The sequence below is a fragment of the Pipistrellus kuhlii genome, unplaced genomic scaffold, assembly GCF_014108245.1.
Source record: "Pipistrellus kuhlii isolate mPipKuh1 unplaced genomic scaffold, mPipKuh1.p scaffold_m20_p_5, whole genome shotgun sequence".
NCBI lineage: Eukaryota > Metazoa > Chordata > Mammalia > Chiroptera > Vespertilionidae > Pipistrellus > Pipistrellus kuhlii.
In genome coordinates this window covers 19000427-19027376 of record NW_023425551.1, presented here as the reverse complement: position 1 = coordinate 19027376, position 26950 = coordinate 19000427, and the positions used below count along the sequence as shown (strand labels likewise).

Here is a 26950-nt window from a genome sequence, read left to right as displayed (position 1 = left end):
TAAATTTTAAACAACTTAATATGTGTCTTCTCTTTTGTCTCATCTGTATAGCACCTGACAGCTACAAAGTACATGAGAAGAAAACTGCTGCCTCCAACCGGCCACCCGCTGCTGTTTCAGGACAAAATAGCAACCACTCAGGAAATAAGCCAGGTATGCTGCAGTGGGATATCCCGTTGAAATGGGAGGTTATCCCAAAAACCTTGAAGACATTCTAGGATTTAGGGGAGCATGGTTTCAGTTCTGCCACCAAAACACATAATCGTACTGACTTGTACGAGTTTGTTAGAGAACCTCTCAAAGCTTTGATTTTCTCTTTTTAAAATGGAGATTCAAAGACATTCCCTATTTACCTCTCAGAATCATTTCGACAGTCCATGAGATGGGTATGTGGATGCACTGTTGACTGCCAAGCAGTGTATAAGAAGTAATAATTTTACTATCCTATTGGAAGTGATAGATATGACACCTTACAGCATGCCCAGCATTATTGCATATCTTTTGTGACTTTTGTGACTTTTTCAAAAATCATTTAAGAATTTCTTTACACATAACGAAGCTGGTATATAGAATTATGTTCTTGTTCACCAGTCTTTACAATGATTGTACAGCCACACAGTAATCTCATTTAATAACCTATGACTCATACATAGTCTGTTCCATTCGGTGATCCAAAGAAGCGGTCTGTAAACATAACACAAACAGTTGGAGAGACAATGCATTGGCTTCCAGGTATCCAGCAACCATGTGTGGTCCTTGGGAGAGCCTAATGGGCAGTATGATGATGAGAGATGTTCAAAGGAAGGTACAGGCAAACCGAATACTCTATGAGAGTCTTGGAAGTCTACTTCATGCTGCCTCTAAGGCCAAAGTTACTCAAGAACAGGGAATCAGTGAGATAATATCAATAAACATAAATAAATTAAAATAATAATAATAAAGATAGAAATAATTGCATCTAGCCTCATAGGAAACATTTGCCATTATATCTACCATTGTGGAGCTTTATCCCACATGGAAAAGGTCTTACATAAGACACTTTTAAATAAGACCTAAATCGACTGGTCACTTAGAAGAAAGAAGTAGTACTATTACAAATATTGCAGAGTAGCCTTCAGTGGAGTTTCAGTTAGCAAGCTGAGATTTCCCCATTTAGTTGTTTTGCCTTTCCATTCATTCATTTATCCATCCATCTATCCACCCACCATCTAATTATTGATATAATTATATGTATTGTTCTGTGCCTGGGACTGTGAGAGATAGTGTATGAACAAAACAATGAGACCCCTATCCTCTCTGGGCTTATTCTGGAGGGCTTTTGTTCCTCATATTCAAGTGAGCATCCTTGTGGAAGAAAAAGTCCTTTAGTATGAAAACCCATTTGTTTTGCCATGAGAATTGAATATAACTAAATGGTTTATACTGTTTTCCCCTTGTCCTCCCTATCAATAATCACTTATGATTTTTTTTTTACCATTCAATCAGTTCTAATCAATTTTTATACCATTCTGAAATTTTCAATGAAAATTTCTTCGATTCTTGACTGTGCAACTTATACTTCTATATCCCAAAGGCTCATTTATTCATCTGGTGTTAAGCATTGTGTAGGTACTAAGAGTAAATTATTAAAAGACACAGTCCCGACTCTCTAGTTGGCATTATGGTGAAGTAAACTAATATTTGATTAGATACTTCTAATACAGAATCCATTGTGACAAGACACATCTGTATAGAGTGTAGAGAAAGCACAGAGGCCAAAAGCTCTCCACCCCAATTGGCTATCTCTTTAAGAGCCATTTCATTTAAGTTGCTAAAGTCAGGTTAAATGAGGAGACATTTCATTTCAGGTTAATTGAATATTTTAAGCATTCTTATGTCTGCTTTCTTGTATATAGAGATAAGCAAAGGTACAAAAAAAGGATGTTATTTTTAAGACCATCGTGTTATTTTCCTGCATATCTCCAAACGATAATGTAAGAGGTTCCATGTTGGAGGACTAGGCTTGAGTAAAACTCTTTCATTTTATCGGATATGAGTCATGTGATTGTCTGTGTAGAGTAGGTTGTTAATTTTCATTCTCTAGAACTTGAAAAAAAAATACTTGTTCAATTTGGGGATATTTTGAATAATGCCCTAAACAGACAAGGGCATCCTGATCAAATAAAGGATTTTTTTAGGGGGTCCTTTTAATACAGAAAATTTTTGTTTCCTTTCTTCTTTACTCTGTGAAAATTTAAACCCATTAGAAAACTCTAGAACATCTTTTTGATTTAGAAAGCATCTGTTCACATTCAGGTTGTTCATTTTTATCTTTAAAGCGTGAGTGTTTATTCAGAATAACCGTACTGGGGATTCTATTTGTTATTAAGGAACAGACACTTAAAGCATAAAAAATAATAGAAGTTCAGTAGCTTAGGAACACAAAATATATATACATATTGTTTGAGGAAAATAACCAAAAGGCTACAGTTGTGTTATGTTTCTACATAATTGTTTGCCATGTGTCTTTTGAATTTATTTTTATTATTTCCCATTTTTATTGAGATATAATTGATATGTAGCACTGTGTAAGTTTTAGGTCTACAACATAATGACTTATATTTATTAGGAAATGATTACCACAATACATTTAGTTAACATTCATCATCTTATATACTAGGTACCAAAAAAAAACCAACTATATACACAGTTTTGAAGATAAAATGCATTTTAAGAAGCACTGCCTTTAAAATTACTCAAAGTGAGCCAAAACAGGTTTGGCTCAGTGGATAGAGCATCAGCCTGCAGACTGAAGGGTCCCAGGTTCGATTCTGGTCAAGGGCATGTACGTTGGTTGCGGGCATATCTCCGGTAGGGGGTGTGCAAGAGGCAGCTGGTCTCTCTCATCAATGTTTCTAGCTCTCTATCTCTCTCCCTTCCTCTCTGTAAAAAAAAATCAATAAAATATATATATATATATTTTAATAAAATTACTCAAATTGTACGTATGTGTTTATTGAGACACCCTATAGATACAAAAAACAAAAACAACAAAAACCCCCACGGGATCTTTTCCCCTATGATGAGGACTCTTAGGACTTATTCTCCTTTGTAATGTTTTTATATTGACTGACTGATTTGAGGGAGAGAGAGAGAGCAAGAGAAACATCAGTTTGTTGTTCCACTTATTTATGCATTTATTGGTTGATTCTTGTATGTGCCCTGACCAGGTATGGAGCATGTAATCCTGGAATATCGGGATGACGCTATAACCAACTGAGCTACTCACCCAGGGTATAATGTTTGTAAATAGAAGAAAGATGCTAGGAAATTCTCAAAAAATTCTAGCAAAGTCTATCACTGAAAGTATAGTCGTATATACAGATTGTAAGATGTAGCATTATATTATTTATCAAGTTTACTGGATAGAAGGATACTTGTCTGCGTATTTAATTCGTTTATTTTTTATTTATTTTATTTATTTATTTTTAATATATTTTATTGATATTTTTACAGAGAGGAGGAAAGGAAAGAGATAGAGAGCTAGAAACGTCGATGAGAGAGAAACAACGACCAGCTGCCTCTTGCACAACCCCTACCGGGGATGTGCCCGCAACCAATGTACATGCCCTTGACCAGAATCGAACCTGGGACTCTTCAGTCCGCAGACCGATGCTCTACCACTGAGCCAAACCGGTTTCAGCATAATTAGTTTATTTTTTAAAATATGTTCTTCCTCCCATGATTTCTATCTTCTCTCAGACCCTCCACCTGTGCTGCGGGTTGATGAGCGGCAGCGACTGGCCCGGGAGCGGCGTGAGGAACGGGAAAAGCAGCTAGGTACGATATTTCTGTCCCTCGCTTGTCTTTCAGGAACACTGTTGTTGAAATGGTACTTTCTCCCCTCTAGAGTAATGGACACTTAACATTAAGCAAATGGGCATCACTAAAATAACCATACTCTCTAGCATGCCTTTATGAGTTTTGCAAATTAATTGTGAAACAGAATTTAGTGTGTGATATAAACATAGGACCAGGTTTTAAGCGACCATCAAGCCTGGTCCAGGATTAAGGTCATGTGCACATCTTCTTATATTGTAATCACAGTTTATTGTGACACTGGGGGAAATGTATATATAATGTGATGGCTCAGATTACATCTTACAACTTAAAACATGCAAGGACAGTAAGCATATGATTCTTTTTTATGGGAACAGCTATGAGCCTAAACACTGCTAGGGGGCACTTGCTGCTTTCCATGTTAGAATAATGCTGCTGCTGAATTTATAGACAGATGCTGCCACTTTGCTGCCAAGAAGAGCACAAGATCTCATGCTAAGGGTTCTGATTTTTCTATTGTTATCTGAGGCCTTTATGAAAGGTTAGCAACTGCAGTGTTTTGCCATATAATCACCTAGAGAGCTGGGTCCCAGGACCAGCTTACCAGGAAGCCGAGATCAGAGCACTCAGCAATCATGGTCATTGTCCTCCAGAACATTGAACATGGATGCTGGTGCCAACTCCTTCTTTACTTTGCAGTCCATTATGCAAAGTTGCTAAAGCAGGATCCTCTCTGTATGTATGTTGAGAAGATGAATTGCCTGGTCAGTATGTCTGTGTTTTTGAAATGTCTGGGTATTTTAAGACTAGGGCTGACTTAGGTTGCCAAAAGCTTTCTATTTTGTAAGAATTCATGTTTCAATTGGGAAACCTAGCCCCTGTATCCATCTTTTTTAAAATTCTTATTCAAGAACCCAAATTTAAAAAAAAAAAAAAAAGGAACCCAAATTTGTGAAATTCCCTAGAAAATGGTTTTCAAAGTCTGTTGGCATTATTTACACTCTCTGAACACAGGCTTCTTTCTCTGCCTTGCCATAATGATCATATGAAGTCATTCCTTTTGCTGCCAATGTTTTTTTCGACACAAATTTCAATGACTTGCTTAACAACTCTCCTATTTTCTGCGCCTAGAGTTTTGGCCCAGTCTTGTCCCCTGTCCCTGGTGAATTTCTGTGGTTGGTAGGTTCCTGGAGAGTAGGGCTGTCTGTGGACCGTGCCCACTGCCCCGGGTCAAGTTTGGATTGACAGGTGGACCAGAACTGAGGAAGAGGGGAAAAATAGAGTTACTGAAGCAGGAAGAGACTCCAGATGAGCAAAAAGAACAAACTGACGACTGCCTGGGTGGCTGGGATTTGCACTCTGGTTTTTTGATCCATCTGAGTATTAGCACTTGTTTCCTTCATCTCCACTTTCCACCCCATCCCAGTGGGACCAGGTCCTACACTATTAAATGTCTCCTTAGAATTACAACGTGGATTCATGTCTGCTTGAGTGGAAGTAGCTCAACAGCATCAGCCTACTCCTTTATGACTTAAATCCCATCATGAGTTAGCTTTTACACATTAAGTCATACCTTTCCCTTTGGTTTCTTTGTCTTTCAAAGCCATGCATTGTTAATTATTTTGTAGGAAGCATGAATATGCTGGATAAATAAAAAACGATTTCACTTTTTATACTATACAGTTATAAGACTCATTTGAGCCTGCAAACGCTCCCTACAGGTTGCCCACCTTTGTTTGTTAAATGGCTAGCTTTTTTTCTTAAGATGTAGTCCCATATTTCCATTCATATCAGGGGTGCAGAACATGACTCATTAATTTATCTATTCAGAACTTAATATTTGTCAGGTATTGTGTTAAAAAAAAGGTGCAGTCCAGTGAGGAAGCGGATGAACACAAAGCAATTATAATACAGGCTGGTATTGAAGGGGTGTGCAAAGGGGAGTTGAGAACCACAGAAGCACCTAACCCAGCCTGAGGATGTCAGGTGCCACCTGAGCTTCCAACTAGAGGGTGAAGCAGAGTCATCAAGGGAGACAGAAGAGGCAGGGACTAGAGTCAGTGATGCAGAGACAGGTGCGAAGAAGGGCTTTGGTAACAGATCCAAATGCTCCTCAGATTATTACATGGGTCAAAGTAATGTTCAGATGATTGTATTACCCTAATATGGCAATTTTACTTGTTTGATGAATCAATATATACTATCGAGTGGTTCACTTTCTTCTTAACCCTGCCAAGTTAAATATAGTTTTCCTTAATTCTGATCTCATCTCTTTTGTTGTTGTGAACAATCATAATGTTAATGAAATAGATAAATTCTAATTTTTATTTGCACTAGTTGCATTGTATTTTTAAATTTTATAAGTGTCTTTTTGCTTATTCTTTTCCACTTTAGCCATCATAATAGAAACTAAGTCTTGAGAGGCTCTCTGAAATCTTCATAAATATACAAGTAAATGTTCTGCAAATGCACTACCTGCATTCGTAAAGAGCCATGTAAAGTCTAGCATCTAATTTAAGCTGTGCCTTTGAATACATAAGGGTATGATTTCTAAAAAATCTTCAGCACTAAAAGAAAATCTAAGGGCACACCTGATGAACTACCCATAAACTGTGCTTTACAGAATTTTTTTTTTAAGGGGGTGAGAGACTGCCTGTCACTGAATAGCAGATCTTTGGACTGTGTTTTTTTTAAAAAAAAACAAAAAATAGTTGGTAACATCAGTATCACAAAGCTTTCAAATTTTAAGCTTTCCAAGTTTAAAAGAAAAAAAAAGGGAGGGTAGTGATCCATTCCAAAAATTCCAACAAAGCAAAATTTAAAATGGTTGGCCAGTGAAACTGATTATTCACTGTTGGGTGTCAGTTGAAATTAACATTGAAAGATTCTTTTTAGTCCATGGTTTTTAAAAAAGCAAGGTAGAGAGAATAAAGGCCTTTTTGTTTTGTTTGTTTTTTTGGTGGCATATCATGTTTGTACTGATTGCAAATGGGAGGCACTATTAATGACTTTCTGTGTGTTAAACCTCTGAGTCATGCTTCAATGCTTTTATGGTAGGATTATGTCAGGTGGCCAGCTCTTTCTACATTATCTTTCCATTCATCACATAAAATCAGACAAAAATCTTCATGTTTGGGATTGTTCTCTCTCCTTGATTGAACGTTTGGACTCTGAAAGCATTAATTTTCTGCCTTAAAAGATTTATATATGAAGGAATTACACAACCATTATATTCCATCTGATTCTATTCAGGCTATTTCTTCAAACTTCTCCCTTTTGACTTCTGCATCTTTTTTTCCATCTCTCTTCTAAATTTTAATTTTGTTTTTTCCTAGTCGGGGGAAATCTTATTTGTTCTCATGGTTTCAACATCTCCAGCTACTCATAAATCAGTCAATGTATTCCTATTATCTGAAACTCACCTTCTATACAACTCAATTGTTCATCAACTTTCACTCCAAAATTTACTCCTTTGGGTCATTTCTCTGTTCTGATCAATTGCACCAGTGTTGTTGTTTTTTTCTTTTTTGGGGGGGGAAGGGGAGGGCAAAAATTATTCCACAAATAGTCTTTTGTGTTTAGGGAGATTCGGGGTTTCTCTTTTGGAAGGTAATACAAATTACTGATGTCATTGGAGTCACATTCCCTATAGGACTTTCAAGGATTCTATAAAATTATGGAATATTCTCTCAAAGGATTGTGTGATTGACTCATGATGAAAATTTTGAGCTAATAAATTCCATCATTCAGTTCATTTATATTGCATTTTATAGCTAAGTTCAAAGCTATAAAAGATGTGTCATAATATATTAGAAACAACAATAAGATAATGGACAAAGTATTTTGACCTTTAAACATGTCAATTAAATTATATTTGAGTTTTGTTGTTTTTTCAGATAATTTCACCAGAGTTCCTTCCCATCCAGTCACAGCTTTTTTACTTTGCCTTTTTTCCCCTTTCTAATGTCAATGGGTTGTCAACTCAGGGACAGCAGTATATTAATAATAAGAGTATAGACAAGTAATAAATGATCATTTTAATCTGACTTAGAATGTTTATCTCAAAAATGTTAATAGGGAAGTTAGGGTTAATTAGTAAATAACCAGGAATGCTGCACCTCTGATTACAGTCATAAATGGCACTGCCCCTGATTTCATACTTCACATGATTTGATTAGGACAGTAATTGCTTTTGACAGAACCCACACCAAAAATAAATAAACAAACAAACAAACAAATAAATAAATAAATAAAAATGGGTGGGCTTTGGGAAAGCAGTTTTTCTAATCCAAATTTCTACTGGACAAAACTTGGGCAGATCTATGGTCAATCTTGGCATCTGGTCTCCTGAAAGTTATCACTTAATGAATGTATGGCACAGACGCTCCTAAGGCTGTCAGGCAGGTTATGAGCATCTAAAGGATCTGAATACACGACAGTGGGAGGGATATGGACATCAGCACATACCAAAGAAGCTATATCATAAGTCAGGCTCAGGGCTGAAAAGAATAAGCGCTTGTTGTGGGACGAGTTAGGTAACTCAGAGGCTGGAGCTTTAACATAAAATGAATCATCATGACTATGCAGGTATTACTTGTTTCTTTCAAATTTACTTTGCCTTGAAGGCTGGAAGATTTAAAATCTGAAAAGTAAAGGGTCTTATAAACAGATGATGATAAAGATTAAGAGTGACATTAGGAGATCGGGATCTTCCCAATGGATGACCAACTTGTCCCAATTTAGAGGAGGAGCTTTAGTCACAGGGATGTGTTCCAAATCATGTCTTTTAGAATAATGGCTCATTGTGTGCTTCGAGTCAGACGGTCCAGAGTTTGAATTCCAGTTCCGCCACTGGCTTATTGTGAGATGTCAGGCAGGTTACTTCACCTCTGTGTGTCCCAGACTTCTCATAATAAAATGTTTAATAGCAGTGTCTACCTCACGGAGTGACTGTGAAGATAATACCTGTAAATCATGTGGGTGTCAGAACAAAGTAAAAGGAGAAGACATCTCACCATGATGATGATACCCCTGAAGATAAGAAGGTTTGATAAGAAGGTATCTCCAAGTCCTTCAGCCCATTGTATAAGGAAGGTCTTCCACAGGGGTACTCCTGAGTCCCAGCACCTCAGTCCCATTAGCCTCCAGGGGAGAAGAGAAGATACAAAATTTTAGAGATAGTTCTGGTGTAAAATGATATGGTCATTTGTTTAGATGTGTTGAGTTAGGTTGAATCATCCATGAAGGAAAAATCTTGTTTAAAAACTGCTTTGTTGAAATATAATTGATTTTATGAGGAAGAAATTGAGGAGGACCTTATGTAGAGCATGTGGAGGTTAAGTGAATTTGTTATCAATATAGAAAAAGAGCAGGTTCTGGTTTGAGGTGGGATGAATATGCAGATAGTACTGCTTTGTGATGGATCTGGGAAATTCACGTGAAAATTTTAGGCAGGCCGATGTGTGACTCTGGAGGAAGTATTGTGTGGTATCTATAATAAGAGTGCAGGTTTTGGAATCAGAGCTGAAGTAAAATTGCAATTCTTTTAGATTATGTGATCTTGGGAGAGCTTTTAACTCCTTTGAGGTTTCCCCCCCCCCCCTCATTTGATCTTCAGTTCCATTTTGTCTGGTAACACTATTCTACATTTATTTCATTGTTTTTATGCTATTTGCTCATTATTTTTAGGCTTTATTTGACACTTTGTTGTAAGTTTACAAAACAGCAACAGCAACAAATAATTTCATGTTTTTGTTTTGGCCTGGTCTAAAAATTTCAGTCATAAGTAATGGGCTTGATTTTATTCCTTTTAGCTTATTTTTTTAACTTTATTTTTTTCCTTTTTTATTGGAGGGGTAACTTTAGTGGTAGGGTTTGGTTTGATACAAGCATTGAATTTCCATAATTCCCCTTATTAATGTGAAAGGGGTGCTGTAATTTTCTATACTATTGGTGATTACCTTTCATTCTCATTTCTTGACTATTAAATGAAATTAATCAGTATTTCTTGCACATATGCTCTTATTTTTCCATTCCACAGCCTCCTCCTTAGGGTTAATGATGTATTGTAGGTTTAGCCATTAGATTCCCTTTTTTTTCCTTTAGAGTTATTATTTATAATATAGTCAGTGTTTCCAAAGCAACATTAAGATGAAATTTACTTGAATGTAATCAGTCATTATTAACATGCAGAACAAAGATTTAAAATTTTAACATAAAAAAGCAAGTAAAAGAGAAACCTCATTATCATCCCACACGTGTCCTCAAAGGTAAAAACAAAAAGTTGAGTCATGGGAGTTAATTGAAAAGAGCATGGAGATCTCTTAGTACACACTCTCTAATTTAGAGTCAGATAGGTTAGGCAATTTCCCCAAGGCCACACAGGATCATTGACAGAATCTGTACCTGAACTCAGATATTATCATTTTCTGGCTCTTCAGGATATTACTGGCTATTCTGGTACCCAGTGTTACCCGTAACCTATTTATATCTCTGTATATCTCAGTATGAAACTAGGACAGCAGCTTTATGTGTGTCAGAGATCAAGTGATAATATTACTCTGTTCTTTGAGTGTCATGATTTTCTTTCCTTCATTTGATAGTGAAATTTGTACTCCACCTACACAAAGGTAAGCTTGTGCAGAAGGACCAGACCGGGCAGTGGATTGTTGATTGTGACTGAATGGGGAGTCCACCCAGCCCATGAGTGCAGAAGGCACCATTTGAGTTCTCTGTCCCACCTGTGTTCTCTTCCCATTGGCTGAATTTTCTCTCTAATAATAGGACAGGAATTAATATGACCGTCAAAAAGATTCACTCACTATAATTACCTACATATATTGAGTCCCTACTCACTGTGCTAAGTGCTCGGTACGTTACCGTGGACCCACCTGGTCACTCTGTCAGGAAGATGGCACCATAGCAATCTGAGGGGACAGACAGGACCACTGAAGTCACTTCTTGTTCAGAAGCAGGACGGGGAGGGGAGGCGGGGGTAGACTGAGGTGCCCGTGCTCTATCCACTGCAATGCCCTGCTTTTCATTTTTTACTCTTTTCAGTACCAGAGTCTCTGTGTGTTTCTAAATGGAGTCCAGATTGATAGAGGAGCTCCCCTTTGTGTGGCACTGACACACTATCACGGTGTAAAATGTAATCCTGGTGGCAGCAGCTCAAGGGTGGGACTGACGTGTTAATGTCCAGTATTTTGGGGGCTACAGTGGGTTTTCATATATATATATATATATAATGATCCCAGAATTGGATGGGGGATATTAACTTCACACGAGTAAAGGTTAATAATATTCACCATAGTTCCTTTTTGGACATGCTATGATACTTTTATAGCGCTGCCTCTAAGAAATTAGTGATTGTTAATGATTTAAATATGAATGAATTGTCTGCTCAGGTTGCCATAAAAAAATACCATCGACTGGGTGGCTTAAAACAACAGAAATTTATTTTCTCACAGTTCTGGAGGTTAGAAAGGTTGAGATCAAGGTTCCAGCAGGGTTCAGTTTCTAATGAGTGCTCTCTTCCTGGCTTGCAGAAGGCTGCTTTTTTCTCGAATGAGCATCTGAGCATATAGAGTCCGGTGCAGAGAGCACTTGGGGTCTCTTTTAAGGTCTCTAATCCTACTGGATTAGAGCCCTGCCCTTATGACCTCATTTTACCTCCCAAAGGCCCTGTCACCAAATGCAGTCATATTGGGTAGTTAGGATTTCAATATGAATGGGGAGTGTAGGGCTGAGCACATTTCAGTCCACAGCAGTTGTTGATTTTTTTTTTCTTGTGTTCAAAAATATAATTTTTTAATGATTTAAGACTTTCACATTATCTGGCATCCTTAGGAGATATTTTAAATAGCTAAATCTCCTAGGATAAATTAACTTTTAAATTCTTACGAAAATATTGAAATATTTTATATGTTATCCTTCAATTTTAAAAAGTTGCATGATCTGTACTTGGTAATAATTCTAGCACTCACCAGCATCTCTGCAATAATATGAAAGAGTTGTTTGCTTATTTCACCATTGTTTGCCTATTCTCTGTATGACTGTTTTAAAAGAAGACATTTGTTTAAAGAAGGCTCTGCAATAGGACCTTGACTTCCTGGTAGAAGAAATGAAAGTGGCACTTGATAAGAGTTTAGTGGATAAAGATATGTTCTTCCTTTAAAAGATTATTTGGGATAAAAGTAATTATAATTGTAGTAATGTCTATTCCTATTGAGATAACACAATCTTAAGAATCAAATTTAATTTTCTAGGTTGAAACCATGGTGATGATGATGACAAAGATGACAGTCATAACTAGTATTTCTTGAAAGTTTACTAAATGCAGAGAACTACTCTGTGTTAAGTGAAATTATCCTTTTAGTCCTCATAGTAAATCTATGAGGAAGGGCCTGCATTGACCCACAATTTATTTTAATAGTATTTGTAAGGTTTGAGGCGCAGGAAACTGACCACCAAGGTATTTTAAAGTGAAGTTTATTACGGAGACAGAGAAATCAGAATTGAAGGAGCTGGGAGGGGAGATGGACCCAGCCGGGCTGCCGCCTGGACATGGAGGACAAGCATCACATGGCTGGTCTGGGGGTCTTTTTAAGGGGAGGAACAGCAGAGGGTTGGGCAGAACAGAAAGAGGTGGGCTCCAGGACACTTTGGCACGCGCTGATTGGTGGCTCAATGTCTTGGGGATGTCTCTGTGACAGATGCCAGTAATGTCATAACTCTGCCCACCAGTTGGGAGGAGGGAGAACCTTATATTCCAGACTCTTTGGTTATATTTTAAAAAATTGAGAGTCTGGGCAGGGATTCAGGGGCTTTGTCACCATCCACCTTGCAGATGCTTGTATCTGATCTGGGCTTCCCCCTGCCTCGACCTAACAGCAGTGAGGTATAGAAAGGTTAAGTAGCAACAGCAGCAAAGATATGGGAGAAACATACCCTTGTTTGAAGGATAAAGTAAGGAGATAGGTCTACTTTAAGAATGAAAAGGCTACTATGGAGAGCATTGCAGAGTAAGGCCAAATAACAATATGAAGGCCAAGTGTAGGTAGGATTTGAGAAATCAGGGGACTTGAAATTTAATGAAGAAATAGTAAAATAAATATTCATGAGCAAGAAAGTAGCCTGATGAAAAACATATTTAAGGAAAATTAATCTATGAATTGATTAACTCTTATTTTACCTTTCCATTTTTTAAAGATATTTAATATTTCATTAAAATGTTTATCTCTTATTTTATCTTTTGGCTTTTGGATTTCTTACAGAAAAGGAATATATTACATTCATAAATATCCCCAAAGAATCTGACAATTGCTTCAAAACAGGATATAAAAGTCAAAGACTACATAGTTGGCAAGCTGAGTGTTAAGAAATAGATGTATTATATTGCATATCCACAGGTTTCAAGGTTTATGCTTTAAATTTTGTTAGTAACTCCTATTAAAGATGTGTTTAGTTATCATGGCTCAAGAAAGCTTCCTCTTAAAAACTTAGTTTTGTATATTTTCCCCCAACAGGAGGAGAAACATATATATGTAAGGAAGAAAAGAAGCATTTTGTCATTGAACACTGTTTTTTGAATTCTGTGTTTCTATTCATTTCATGATGTTTTCTTATCTAACTAGGTTATGAGCTCTTCAGACACAAGATCAGTTGCTGATTTGGCCCCTCATATTGCTGATCTGACTCAGTGTGATATGTCTATGAGGCATTTAATATACCTCTTATTAACTATCAATCTTTAAGATTTTCTCCCAAGTCCTTTTAATTCTGTCAGAGAACCAGTGCTGTATTGAAACAAATGTAGTCACATTTTCAATCTGAAGAATATCTCTTTTTTTTTTTTAAAAGAGAGAGATGAATAGTACTATTGTTTTTTAGGGCATCTTATCACTATCAGAATTGAGAGCAGAGCATGTGATATATATATTATTCTATTGTAATAATACAGGTTGTCCTTCAAAAATGTATATATCTTTGATAGCTAATAGCTCAATTGATGTTTCCTTCTTTTCAGGTTTAACCCATGGGAATTGATAATTATTCAAAGTGTGTATACCATATTTTCTGGCGTATAAGATGACCCTCCTAATTTTACAGTTAAAACATAGGTTTGTGTTTATTTTCGCTGTATAAGACTACCCCCCACTTCCGAGGCAACACCAGTTCTTTTTTTAATAGACCGCCTCTCTGACTCTGGCCAATCTGAGCAGGCCTTTTTTTGGTTTCAAAAGTCATCTTATATGCCGGAAAATATGGTATATTTTTTGGGGACACCTTGTATATCAAACTAGAAGTCTGTAGGGACCCCCAAAGAGCAGAATTCCATTCATCTTCTTCAACCTCATTGTTAGCATATGAAATAATGCTAAAAATTAACCACAGTACTTTTTTCCTGAAAATCTGAAGAAAGCACAGGCCAGCTTGGTTACTACAAAACCAAGGAACCCATATGTGTTAAGTGCACGCCACTTACACAGCCCTAACTGTTCAAGTTTTGAAGCTGCCTGTGTTTGATTCGCCTTGTCTTTCAAAATAGCTGCAAGAGAACTATTCTGGTTAGAAAAAGAAGAGCGAGCCAGGCAGCACTATGAAAAGCACCTGGAAGAGAGAAAGAAGAAGTTGGAAGAGCAGAGGCTGAAGGAAGAGCGGAGGAGGGCTGCTGTGGAGGAAAAGCGAAGGCAGAGACTAGAGGAGGACAAAGTAAGGTGCTGCCCTGGGAAATGGGTGGGAGGCGCATCTATTGCAGACATGCAGCGGACTCGCTATGAAACTTCCCATTAAGGTGCTGAGACGCGCGGCAAAATTGTCTCAGGGTAAGCAGCTGGACAGACAAACACAGTGTGGAAGGACGTTGGGGTGTGGAAGTCTTGTAGAGAATGGTGTGCTTGTTCCTATTTCCATAGAAACTTTAAAAGCCCATTTTCTCTTCTCTAGACTTATAACTTCTTTCAGCTAATCTATACTGAAATATCAAGACCACTCCAAGTCATTGGATTTCTTTTTTTGTTTATTTTTGGGTTTTTTTGTTGTTGTTAATTCTCACCCAAGGATATTTTCTCCATTAATTTTCAGAGAGCGTGGAAGGGAGGGGAAGAGACAGAGAGAAATATCAATGTGAGAGAGGCACATCAATTGGTTGACTCCCACATGCGAGCTAATGGGTGCCAGGGATTAAGCCTTCAACCCTTCAGGGGATCAAGTATGTGTCCTTGACCGGAAATCAAACCCAAGACCCTTCAGTTCGCAGGCCAACACTCTATTCACTAAGCCAAATCAGTCAGGCTAAGCCATTGGATTTCTATAGGGCTTTACCATTGACAAACTTTTCACATGCTAGATTGTCTCATTTTATCCCTTGAATCTTGGCAAAAATGGAAATATAGAATTAGAATGGGTAAAATAACAAGGTTATACAACTCAGTAAGTTGAGTCAAATTCTAAATTCCATTGTTTAGGTATGGTACCACGTGTGTTTAATATCTGTGTAAGGTAAGACTTGCACTACCATGAAAGCATCACATTCCCAGTAGTAATAATTGTTAGGTACCTACTGTATACAGCGGGCTTTTCAACTGGCTCCTAATGATTTCAATAACTGTCCCAGGTTGATAATATTCTCACTTTAAGATAAGGTGTAACCCTGGCCAGTGTGGCTCAGTTGGTTGAATGTAATCCCCATGTAGTTGGCTCCCTGTCCAGGGCATATACTCAGGTTTCCGGTTCAATCCCTGATCAGGTGTATGCAGGAGGCAATCAATCAATTTCTCTCTCTCTCTCTCTCTCTCTCTCTCTCTCTCTCTCTCTCTCTCTCTCTCTCTCTCTCTCTCTCCCCTTCCTCCCCAGTCCCTTTCTCTCTTTCTCTTAAACCAACAAAAACATTTTTTTAAAAAGATCAATAGAAACATTTAAAAAAAATCTATTTCCTAGATGTTAGGAAATCGATTAGGAGTACTGAGGTCAAGTACTCCCTCTCACTCCACTCTGTCTTAAGTTAAAGAAGCCTTGCTCTGACTGAGTAGCTCAGTTGGTTGGAGCATTGTCCCTATACATCAAGGTTTCAGGTTTGATCTCAGGTCAAGGCACATACAAGAAGTAACCAATGAATGCATCAGTAGGTGGAGCAATATTTCTCTCTCTCTCATTCTTTTATTCTCTCAAATCAATTAAAAAAAATTTTTTAAAGAAACCTCCAACAGTCAGGTTGAATCTAATCATCAGCTGCTCTATGCCATTTAAGGAGCGCCATGAAGCCGTTGTACGACGTACGATGGAAAGGAGCCAGAAGCCAAGACAGAAGCATAACCGATGGTCATGGGGAGGCCCTCTCCATGCGAGCCCCAGCATTCACAGTACAGGTAAACGGGCTGTGACCTCTTTCACAGCCCCTTTTATGTTTTTCCTGAACAGTAAAAGTGCAGTGGCTTCTTTTTCCTAAGTCTGTGCTTGCAAAACCAAAATCCTGCTGAAACAATGACACTACCATTAAATGATGTTTCTACTGTTTGAGGATAAGAGGGTGATGGAGGTAAGAAGATAAGATTCTCCCCCTTAACATAGACTGCTTTTCTCATTTGTTATAAAAGTCCTTGAGGAGAGAGAAATCTATGCAATCTTTCTAAATAAACATGCTAGTTTCAACTCTACATTAGTCTAATTTACATAGAGTTTCAGGATTATGAAATTGGTTCGCCAGTTTTACCATTTACATTAGAAGAAACATAGGCCTATTGACTAATTAAAATCAATACTATGAGCTTATGTATTCTGACCCTAAATGTATGCAACACTAGCTTTGCAAGAGAAAGTGCAGGTTTTGAGGCTACAAATAGTAGATGTCTTAGCTATTCCCTTGTTCTTAAATAGACATGAGAATAGTGAAATTTGGAATTAGTGAAAGTCCTTATTTTTGTACTGTAAATTCAGTCCACCTTGAATTTTATATAGTGTGTCAGTTCTTTTTCATTTGTGTGAGTCTGATAGCCTCTTTTTTTAATTTACTTTGAAAAATCATTGTCTTGCATTCTGTCCCCAGGTGGTTTTGTTGAGTCATCATTCACCTTTCTCGATTTAGCAGGCCTAGACTACCACTCCACAACTTTGGGTGGTACTACAAAGTCTGGTACAGACCTCCCTATGATTGCTGATTGCCTGACCTGTAGCAAGCACCTCAAACCTAGGGCCAGAGTTCATCCATAGCTGGACCATCACCACCTTAGTCATAATGCTTGCTTAATATCCTATTGCATAGACCTAGATCTGGGATATAGCACAGTGTTTCTTAAGTGTGATAAGATAACTCAGGTGACTTGAAGCTGTTGAAATCATTATATGGGATATGTTTACTTTCTCCTTAAACGATCATTTTAAGATAAGACTTTTTAAAAAATGGTTTTTTAAGCCAATAAATTAACTGGGATCAAAGCACATCCAGTTTGGTTTCCCCTCTTCACTCTCATTCCATCCTTGTGTAGCCACCTGTAGTTGTAATCTAAATGTTAGTGGATTTTTGTTTGTTTGCTCTATTCTCTTTCATTTCTAACATTTAGTATATTTTCTATAACCCCTTCATGTTAAAAAAAAAAAAAAAGTCTAAAATCATATTACCACAATTTACTTTTCTATCAGAGTGAATCAAAATTGAAAACATTTTTCTTGGCTCTATTTGGTGGGGCACCTATGAAGTCTATGATTATTAGGATCATTTATAGATGATGTTTCACTCTAGGGATATTTTACACATATGTTCCGTGTAGAAAGCTGTCATGGTACATATTTTTATAACCTTACTGTTTTTCTTTTACTTGGCTTTGTTTTTCATGTGTAGGCAGAAGTATACTCTGTTACAGATTTTCTTGGAAGGGAAATAAAGTTCCCTAACTTTAATTCTTGCTTTCCCATTCAGAGTTCAATAAATGACCATTCGTACTGTCACTCAGAGAAAGAGAATGTAAACTGTTGGATAAAATTAGTTTTTATAAGGGCTTTGGATGAGAGAAAATTGTTGCTACATAGACGAGAGAAGGTTGGAAATAATGGGAATATACCAAAATTCTCAAAGGTCAGAATGATCTGCTGTGGCCTCAAGAGCATGGAGCAGAAATTCCTCATTTTGAATACCCCTTACTGCACAGCAATGCCTGGGTCCTGGTGGTACTCATTCAGTGTTCACTGACCAACAAACGGGTCTTAGAAATTAAATTTAATCAGATTAAATCAGTGTGTTGTCTGACTGCTCCCATATCAACTAGCTCTGGCTTGTAAACTTTATACTGTTTAAGCCAGTTCGTCAAAAATCCTTTCATGAATTTGTGTTTGGTTTTATGAGAAAAAGAAATGATTAAAAATTATCTTACTATGTATAAAATAATTAATAAATATATATATTATACACCCATAATTTTAACCATGCAGGATAGGCCTGCATGTAGACACAATTTTCCTCTAATTAGAGCTTAACATACAAAGCAATATCAGAAAATGGATTGCTCTAAAATTATCTGGAATTATCTTTCATTATCCTTCCCTGTGTGCTTGAACCTCATAATTCAGATGTTCCTTTTGACATCCTATTCTGAATCTTTATGTTAGGAACACTCTAAGGGCCCATCAGTTAAGAATAAATAAATTTGAGTAACAGAAATGATGTCTGGATTTTTTTAATAACTAAATGCTTCAACCATAAAATGAGCCCTAATAGGAGAAATGTTTGATGCTGGTGCAAGACTCGCTTGCTCCCTCTATACTGTAAATAATGGCCATAAATGGTTATTCTGTGGAGGAAAGGCTACTGTAAAATTTGTACTGCCAAGGTTAGTTAGACCAATAGCAATTAAGTTTTGAACAACTTTCTCCCACAAGGAATATTTTGGTTTGTTTTTGGTTTTAAAATATGTGAACAATAGAAAAATAAAACGAAATATGGCAAAATCCTATTATCTTTGGCTATTATAGAACATCTACCTGGCACCTAAATAAATATGATGAGATTTTTAGACTTTTAATAGGGAATTTTTTTTTTCAGGGAATATGATTTATGCTACCGAGTATTGTTACAACTTGGTTCCGCTGTACAGACAGCAAACTGATAGACTTGATTTTTGCCTTTTAAATAACTGCTATTTCTCTTCTGACTTGAACTTTAAGAATTCCTCCAAAGTTACTCAACTGCAGGATGAACAATATTGTTAATATACTTAAAGGAAAGAATTCTGATTTTCTTTCTATGACTGTCAGTTCTGTCAGGCAAGTTTGTGGGCTGTTTCTACCTTGTAAACCATACTAATCTCTACGTTCTAGGCTTAGAGATATAGTTATCAGTAGACATTTTAGAAAGAAATGCTATAGTGCTTCCTCTTCGTTCTTGTTAATCTATTTTCCTATAATGAACTTTCATGCCCTGGGTGCAAATGACCCTTCGAGCCAAGCTATCAGCAGATAAGCAGAACTTGGTATTCTTTGTCTCCTCGTGTTTACTCTCTGTTTTACCAGCCCTGTGTCTACCCCATTGTTCCTGCTTTGGAAAAGAATAAAGGCTGTCACATATATGGCCCTCTCTTTGCTTCACAGTCTGCCTCCATTGTTTTAGTTGCCCTCCACTAGCCTTCATTCGTCATACTATAACATTATGCTTGAATTTCCCTGGCCAACAAACTGGTGAGCTGAATATTTATTTTATCCCATAAGAAAAATGAATTTTATTTCTACCCTTTAAGTCACCTTTCAAATGTCCACTTGGAAAACTGTGCTATCACGAAAGATCTAGGGATAGAGCTGAAAGCATCCGGTCCTAGTTTTTCCTTCCATCAGCGAACTAGGAAATTGCAATGCTGCATGCTGGCTGTCAATTAGCATTATCTCCATTTGTTTTAGATCCAGACAGGCGGTCAGTTTCCACCATGAATCTTTCGAAACATGTTGATCCCGTCATTAGCAAGCGGCTCTCCTCTTCATCTGCAACTTTACTAAATTCTCCAGATAGAGGTACAGTCCAAAGGAAAACAACAAAAGTGTTCTGTTATTTACTTAATGCTTTTTTTTCTGGATGTTTACAGATTAAAAATAAGCATCTGAAGTTGCTTTCCCTACGTTTCTTAAATAGGAAGAAAAAAACTTCAGAATAAAAAAGCAATAAACGGCTGAGCAACATTTTCCTTGCGACAAGAACGTTTCTCATTTTAGAACTTGGCTGAATGATTGCATTTAGCAGTGATGAAAGCGGTGCTTCTCTCGACTCTTTAGTAACTGAGTTTACAGCTCCAGAAATCACCCACTTATCCACTAACATGCAAATAATCTTTGTTATGAACATTTATTTTACTTCAATCACACTGTCTTTGACTTTTCATCTGTACTTTGGGAATTCCAAGTCTTTGATTTTCTTTAAAAAAGAAAAAATACTTTCGTAATTGATTCATGTTAGTAGATTTCATTTTGCTAACTTCTCATTTAACCAAACCTTTCTTGCCGCATTTCTTGTGTTTGTGTGACTGGTTTTTTTGGTTTTCATTCATTTACTCTTACGGAATTTGGCCTAACTTCAAGAATATCATCAGTGAAGCCTCCTAAAAATTTTAATGATCATAGTCCTCCAATTAACATTTTACTTTAATTTTGAGTTTTATTCATCTTAATGGATTTACAGTACATGAATGTTATTTATTAAATGAAAGTTTTATTTCACATATTTTTATATATCATGGTAGGAAAAACTTAAGCTTTTAAGATAAGCTACTTGTTTTACATAATTTAAATGATTTTAAATTAAAAAAAAATATTGTACAATATAAAAATAATACCCTTTGAAAGTAACAAGTTGTGGTTACTTTAAGTGTTTTAATAAGAAACTGATGGGGAAAGTTTCAGTGTTTATACTAGTAGTCTTGAAAAAGAATGTAATGTGTGCATGTTCTGTATGTGCGTATGTGTATTTGTGTATTTTATATTGTATAAAAATTATGGTGTCATAATGTACAATATTATATGTGCTGATGTTGTTTTATAACTAATCTCCTAATACAGTAAATGTTTGAACAACTTCCTGTCCTTGCCTTTTAACTTAAATCATTCCTTTTTTTTCTCTTTAACCTAATTTGCCTAAATCAACATTAGACATGTAGTCAAATTAGAGGCCTTTTATAAAGTATTATGAATTAAAATTCCTTTCATAAATAGCCTTTCTTTTCAAACTCATTCCCCTAATATAACCTAAAATATAGCATGTAAATGCTATTCTTACAGTTGTCTATTCTTTTTTCCTTTGGAGCTAGTCACTTATTCTAACTTCATACTTTTGGGGAACCTGGATATCAGACAAGCTCCAGTTGGGATTTTATACTACTTTTAAGTTAAACCTTGCATACTGCCTCTACAGTACACAGCTAAGTTAGGGGAAGGTTGAGAATGGGAGATGGGCAATAAGCCAGACAACATCCTGTCCACACTTCCTATGAAGGACAATGCTGAGTCGACTAGAAAGAAGATGTTTTATAGATTCTTCGTGATAATATCTGATTGGATATTCTTAAGAAAAGGGATCTTAAAACTTCAGGGAATTTGTTGGATAACTTATCTACTCTAGTTGGGATAAGAGTCCTGAATATAGTAATTGAACTTAACGAAGGGATAAGGTAAGGGGACATGTCTTTTCGATGATAAACCATCTCTGCAGTTCTATTTTATCTAAAAAAAAGGAAGCATCCATCTCTTCTTCCCTTTCTCATCTACTAAAAATAGAGTTCTGTTGAAGATTTTCATTTAATCCTAACCATTTTCCCCCATTGATCTTCTGTGGATGTATTATAATTCTACATTACAAGATTTTTGTTGTTATACACAACACACACATACACTACCCATACTGCAATTTGTAATTAGCACGTTTCTCAGTGTACATTATACTACCTCTGTACCTATTACATTGGTTTTTGTAATAGATCTTTTTGTTAATGTCTTGCTGTTAAATAAGATTTAATTTAACCATGAAGGCTCTCCAAATTACCAGAAAAATCTAATAAACAGTTCCCTGTTTATTAAACTCACCAGAGCCTTCATCAAAAGTCTCTCTTTTTTTAAAATCAGATAATTAAGGTTCTTATTGAAAGTTGGTATCTCTTCGAGATAGAAGCAAATATTTTCTATAACACATGTAACACTGGATGGCTTCTAATAACTAAAACCACTTTCCTATAATATAAATGCCATTCATTTCAAACATGTCATATAAAAGATTGTTATAAGAACAACTGATCCAGAGGCAAAGGAACTTGTACCTGCTGCTTGCCGTGAGGAACTGAATGGCCTTGCCAGGTACAGACAGTTTTAAAGTCTTTTATGTCACTGGAAATGTGTTCTAAAATAAAGATATATTATCACTCGAGTGATTTTTGTAGACTTCTTTCCTGGAATTTTAGAAAATAGCCTCTATTTTCATGGGGCATCAATGGAAGCTAACATAAGCAAAGTATTCATTTATGATTGGCATTCATTTCCTAGCAGTGGGCTTGCCAAGCCTCAATATAATTTGGGACTATCCTTCATTACATTATTTTAAATTTACCTTCCAGATTCTTCACAACAACTATTAATCTCCCATTTATGTTTATATTGGATTTTGGCTTTTCTGTTTAATTTTATCTTGCTTCAACTTGACCCTTATGCTCCCCCAAAATTTTTTATTGCTGTCAAACAGGGACCTGAAAGAATTTGACTTGCTGAATGGAAAAGACAAAAGGGGATTCTAAACAGAACTGTGCATGAGCCCTTTTCCATTTTATTATCTTTAATTACCCCCCATTTACCCATGTAACAATTCATGGCGATCTATCAAAATGTAATGGAGACCTTTCTATCTTTATTTACTTATAAATCCGGTCTTGCATTAAGCTGGCATGGCTGCTGGTGGAGTTGATTATTCAGAGTACTTAGGAAGCCCTGTGGCTAAGGTGTGCAGCAGTCCACTGCCCATCCCGATAAGGACAGACGGCAGATAGGTATGACTGGAGTCGGTGATACATGCCAAGCCTGCCATGGAAATAACATTTCTGTTGTGTTATCTGTTGACTGCTCTAGGAGGGTGGTTAGCAAAAACTGCCTCCATAAAATTAATAGAGAGCCTGCCACCAAAGGAACCTTTGAAGGAAGGCAGTGCTCTAGAATAATGGCTCCTTTGGGTAGGCTCCTGTTGCCCTGACTCTTCACCCACTGTCCTCGCCAGAGAGCCCATCTCTCTGGAAGGCCGGCATGTGGGAGCGATAGGTGTGTTGCTCTGCACCCCCTTGCCCCTGGAAGGAAAGCTTCTAACATCTTGCTTATGTGGTGACGTCTAGCTCGCCGCCTGCAGCTCAGCCCCTGGGAGAGCAGCGTTGTTAACAGACTGCTGACGCCCACGCACTCGTTCCTGGCCAGGAGTAAAAGCACAGCTGCCTTGTCTGGAGACTCAGGTAAAACTGTCAAGGTGCACCTTCCCCGGGGCCGGAAAGTCCTCCCTGTGAGGCATAGCTGAGCCTTCATCTGATCACATCTGCGTTTTTCCCAGTGTGCTTCTCTCTCCTCCGGGTGGAACAGCTTTGGAAGTGTGTCCGCTGGTGTTGGTTTCATGCCCAGGCATTGTTTCCTCTTCGCATCTATTATAACATCTTATCTGGACACCAGATGCCAGGCAGACAAAAGATCCCCTCCCAGTGATCAGAGGCTTCAGATCCTTCTGTCTGTTCAGAGCATTCCCAGAAAGACCTGTCCCTTCCCCAACTTTCTTTCTGCCCTTGCATCTAAGCAGATGATCAGAGGCAGAAATAATTTAACATTCTAATAGGTGGCCTTGGGGATAAAATCGAAGCACAAGCTGATTTAAGCATACAGTTTACTAATGTGGCTGTAGGGCCCCTGTGCCAGTCTTTTATATGTCATCTCGGAAGAGTGCCCTTCCAAAACTCTTAAGACTTGTGGAGAAGGCTATTTAGAGTGTTATTTACTTCGAAAATACAGCATGTAAAATGCACTAAGTACTGATTATTATAATTAATTATAACCCCTTTACTTTTTTGAAATGCAAAACATGCCTGAATGAGCCAATTAATTTAATGTTTCTAACTGGAAGATACATATTAGGCTTTTGGCAACATCACATGGTGATGTCATTTAGATATTCCCAGCTATCTTTGGGCACAGCTGGTGTATCGATGAAACCAGTCTACTAGCCCTCGTCGTTGGCACTTAAGAAATTGCATAGCCTCTTCCCAAAGTTCCCTTTAAAAAACACTTTGCCTGTGCGGGCCTCTTCCTATCCATTAGCCCTCTTTACAAATAATAATACTTGGTTTTATGATGCCTTTCATCTCTGGTTTCCGATGAGCTGATATCAACACTAATTCTCACAGTACCCCTGAGAGGTAGTCAAGAAAGCACGTTCAGGCATTCCCACCACCTGCCTGTGGGACCCAGTGACAAAAGTGATTTACCAGAGCCACTTAGGAAATCAGTAGACTGGACCTTAAACTAGCTTGCTCTCCATCCATGGCACCCCATGTGATGCTCTGTGTACCTTGTTCATTCAACTAGCTGGACCACAATGCTCTGTGTTTTCTGTAAACTAACTTGTCAGCAGTCATGTTGCATCTGAGATTTTTCTGGAGGAAAAAGTATAGCTTATTTCAAGGTAGTTTTCATTTTTTATGCCTGTGAATGGCATACTTTTATACAAGTCATGGAAGTTTTTCTTTAGGTCCAGCTAATTGAAGAACCTCTAAAACTGCTTTTCAGTTTTCTTTCATAGGATCTAAACAATAGTTTATGGCTACCATGCTTATGAATCGCCATATTGTATGTTTTCATACTAAAAGACTGCCTCACAGCTAGAAAATTGTTTGCTATTTCTGTCATTACTAACTTTTGTCAATTCTTTCACTCTTCCTCTAGTCTTTTCCAACACCATTTCCTCATTTTCCACCCATTCTACCCACCCATCTTCCCACCTTCCTTCTTCATTGTTATGTTCAGTCAAGTGCTTTTTACCTCCTAACTGGTTCTTCTTTACTTTGCAACTTTTCCATTCTCCTTGTCATAGATTGACTCATTTCTTTAACTTACTTTAGTGTGAAGCAATGCACAGCCTTTCCTTGAGTTGCCTGTTTCATTAATATGTTCCTTAGGTTGTTGTTACCTATTATTGCATTGGTACAGCTTATGGTTAATGAACCGAAACTGTTGGTTTCTAAAATTTCTCATATGAAATTACATATGTAAACATCTCTTACATACATCTTCTCAAAAACACTTTCTCCACATACTCTCATTGATTTTTCTTTCTTGTCTTCCCATTTTAGTGTTGCCCCTTGAGTTCATCTTATATCCAATTGCCACTGGCAAGAGGATGACCTACATCCAGAGCCAGGGTTGCAATAGCAGATCAAAACAGTCACCCCTAAGATGGTCAGTGATTGCAAACTTCCAGGACAAGCCATGAGAGCACTTGAGAACTGAAAATCAGAGTCTTATTTGTACCTAATGCTTTGAGTTGACTTTTCCATGTACACTTTAAAACATACATTTAAAATAATTGTGATTATTAGAGCTCAGGATTAAAAGAGTTAATACATGTAAAATGCTTAGAGTAGTGCCTGCACATAGTAGGCATTCAATACATTTAATTTTTTTATTATTCTATTATGTAATTTTTCTATTCTCCATGCCACACTCCAACCACTTGAACTGCATTGTCTTTTCTTTTCACCCATCAATTCATATAAAAATTTTTGAATGATTTAAATTAAGGCACACTTGCTACCAAGGATAGAGGAAATACAGATATTGTGGAAGACTTCTTCAAAGACAGTTCTATAGAAGAATTTTCATGTTTAACAAATTTTCTTTGAGATAAGGAGAGCATTCTGGAGGGTTGGGTAAGACAATTATACATTGCTCTTACTATTTCTTCAGAAGAGCAAGAGTATTAAAATAATTGACGTAAAGTTTCAGGTTTTTTAGTAGTTTTTATTAAGAACAACGAGGAAGCTCATGAAATGAAATATCCTTAGAAGGGATTTATAGTGTTTATTTTAGCCAGGCAATGTTCCTTGAACAATTAAATTTGAAGATTTTAGTGTAAACTACACAGATAGGTATAAGACATTTTCATCCTTTGATTAATGTTACCTCGGCACCAATAATAAAGAATAAGCTGAAGGTGTGATGAGATTGGTTTCCATCCAAGATGGTCTCAAAATTGCTCCATAAATACCTCCCAGGATAACTGTTTTCCACTAGAGGAAAAAGAAATCATATTTCTGTGCTTTATTCCTTTTTCAGTGTCGGACCTATGGCCTCAGAGCAAGGCTGTTGTCTGGAGTTTCTTGATCCCCCAGCACGCTTAGTGGCCCTCTGGTCGTGCCCCAGGCAATGTGTGCCTCGCCTGGTCATTAATCCTACCCAAGCGCCTTGTGCCAGGATGTTATTTTCTAAATATATTTGATTGGCTTGGAAGAGTTTTACATTCATGAACTCTTTCCTTGTCTGGGAAATGTAAATGCTTTGCTGGGGCACTTGAGAAAAGGTTATTTTCAAATTATTTCCCCTGTGACCACCATAAACAAAATGAGAGAAGGTCCTGCTTCCTCACACTGTAGAGCACATGTGTCAAACACAAGGCCCTCGGGCCAAATCCGTCCCGCCAGGCCTTGCAATGTGGCCCGCACCGCGCTGTCATCACTGCACTCCGCTGCGTTTCCATCACAATGACAGTTTATGACTGTTCAGTAAACCATTCGGCCCGCGATTTAGGCTGGATTTTAGATTTTGGCCCCTTCTCTGATTGAGTTCGACACCCCTACTGTAGAGGAATCTTCCTTCACGATTAAGATCTGAAACAAAGCTCTGTGTCAACTCCCAAGTAAGACACACATATTCTTTTCAGGAGAGCTGAGGGAACCCAAAATGTTTCTGTTTACCCTGAAGAAATAAAGTTCTGTGTTCGGATCATGGGAAAAGAGAATGCAATTTCTAGTCTATTTACTGCCCTGATAATTGATAACCAGAAAATCCTGGCAGGCATTTGATGAAAGATGCAGTCTGATCCACTTCCTATCTATAGATTAAACCAAAATAAGAATATTTTTAAACTCTTAAC

At 37.3% G+C, this 26950-nt stretch overlaps 1 protein-coding gene across 13 annotated transcripts in view; it reads left to right on the top strand.

Moving 5' to 3' along the window:
* MAP7 (microtubule associated protein 7) overlaps positions 1-26950 on the top strand; it is a 134344-nt gene that overhangs the window by 84276 nt on the left and 23118 nt on the right. For 9 of the 13 annotated variants that reach the window (XM_036414300.2, XM_036414299.2, XM_045573408.1 and 6 more), the window contains 6 exons: positions 52-153; positions 3742-3819; positions 14369-14532; positions 16070-16187; positions 19702-19812; positions 23157-23270. In XM_036414300.2, the coding sequence (XP_036270193.1) occupies positions 52-153; positions 3742-3819; positions 14369-14532; positions 16070-16187; positions 19702-19812; positions 23157-23270 (687 nt within the window). The remainder of the gene's footprint in view (positions 1-51; positions 154-3741; positions 3820-14368; positions 14533-16069; positions 16188-19701; positions 19813-23156; positions 23271-26950) is intronic. The other 4 variants (XM_036414292.2, XM_045573409.1, XM_036414303.2 and 1 more) reach the window with 1 other exon arrangement.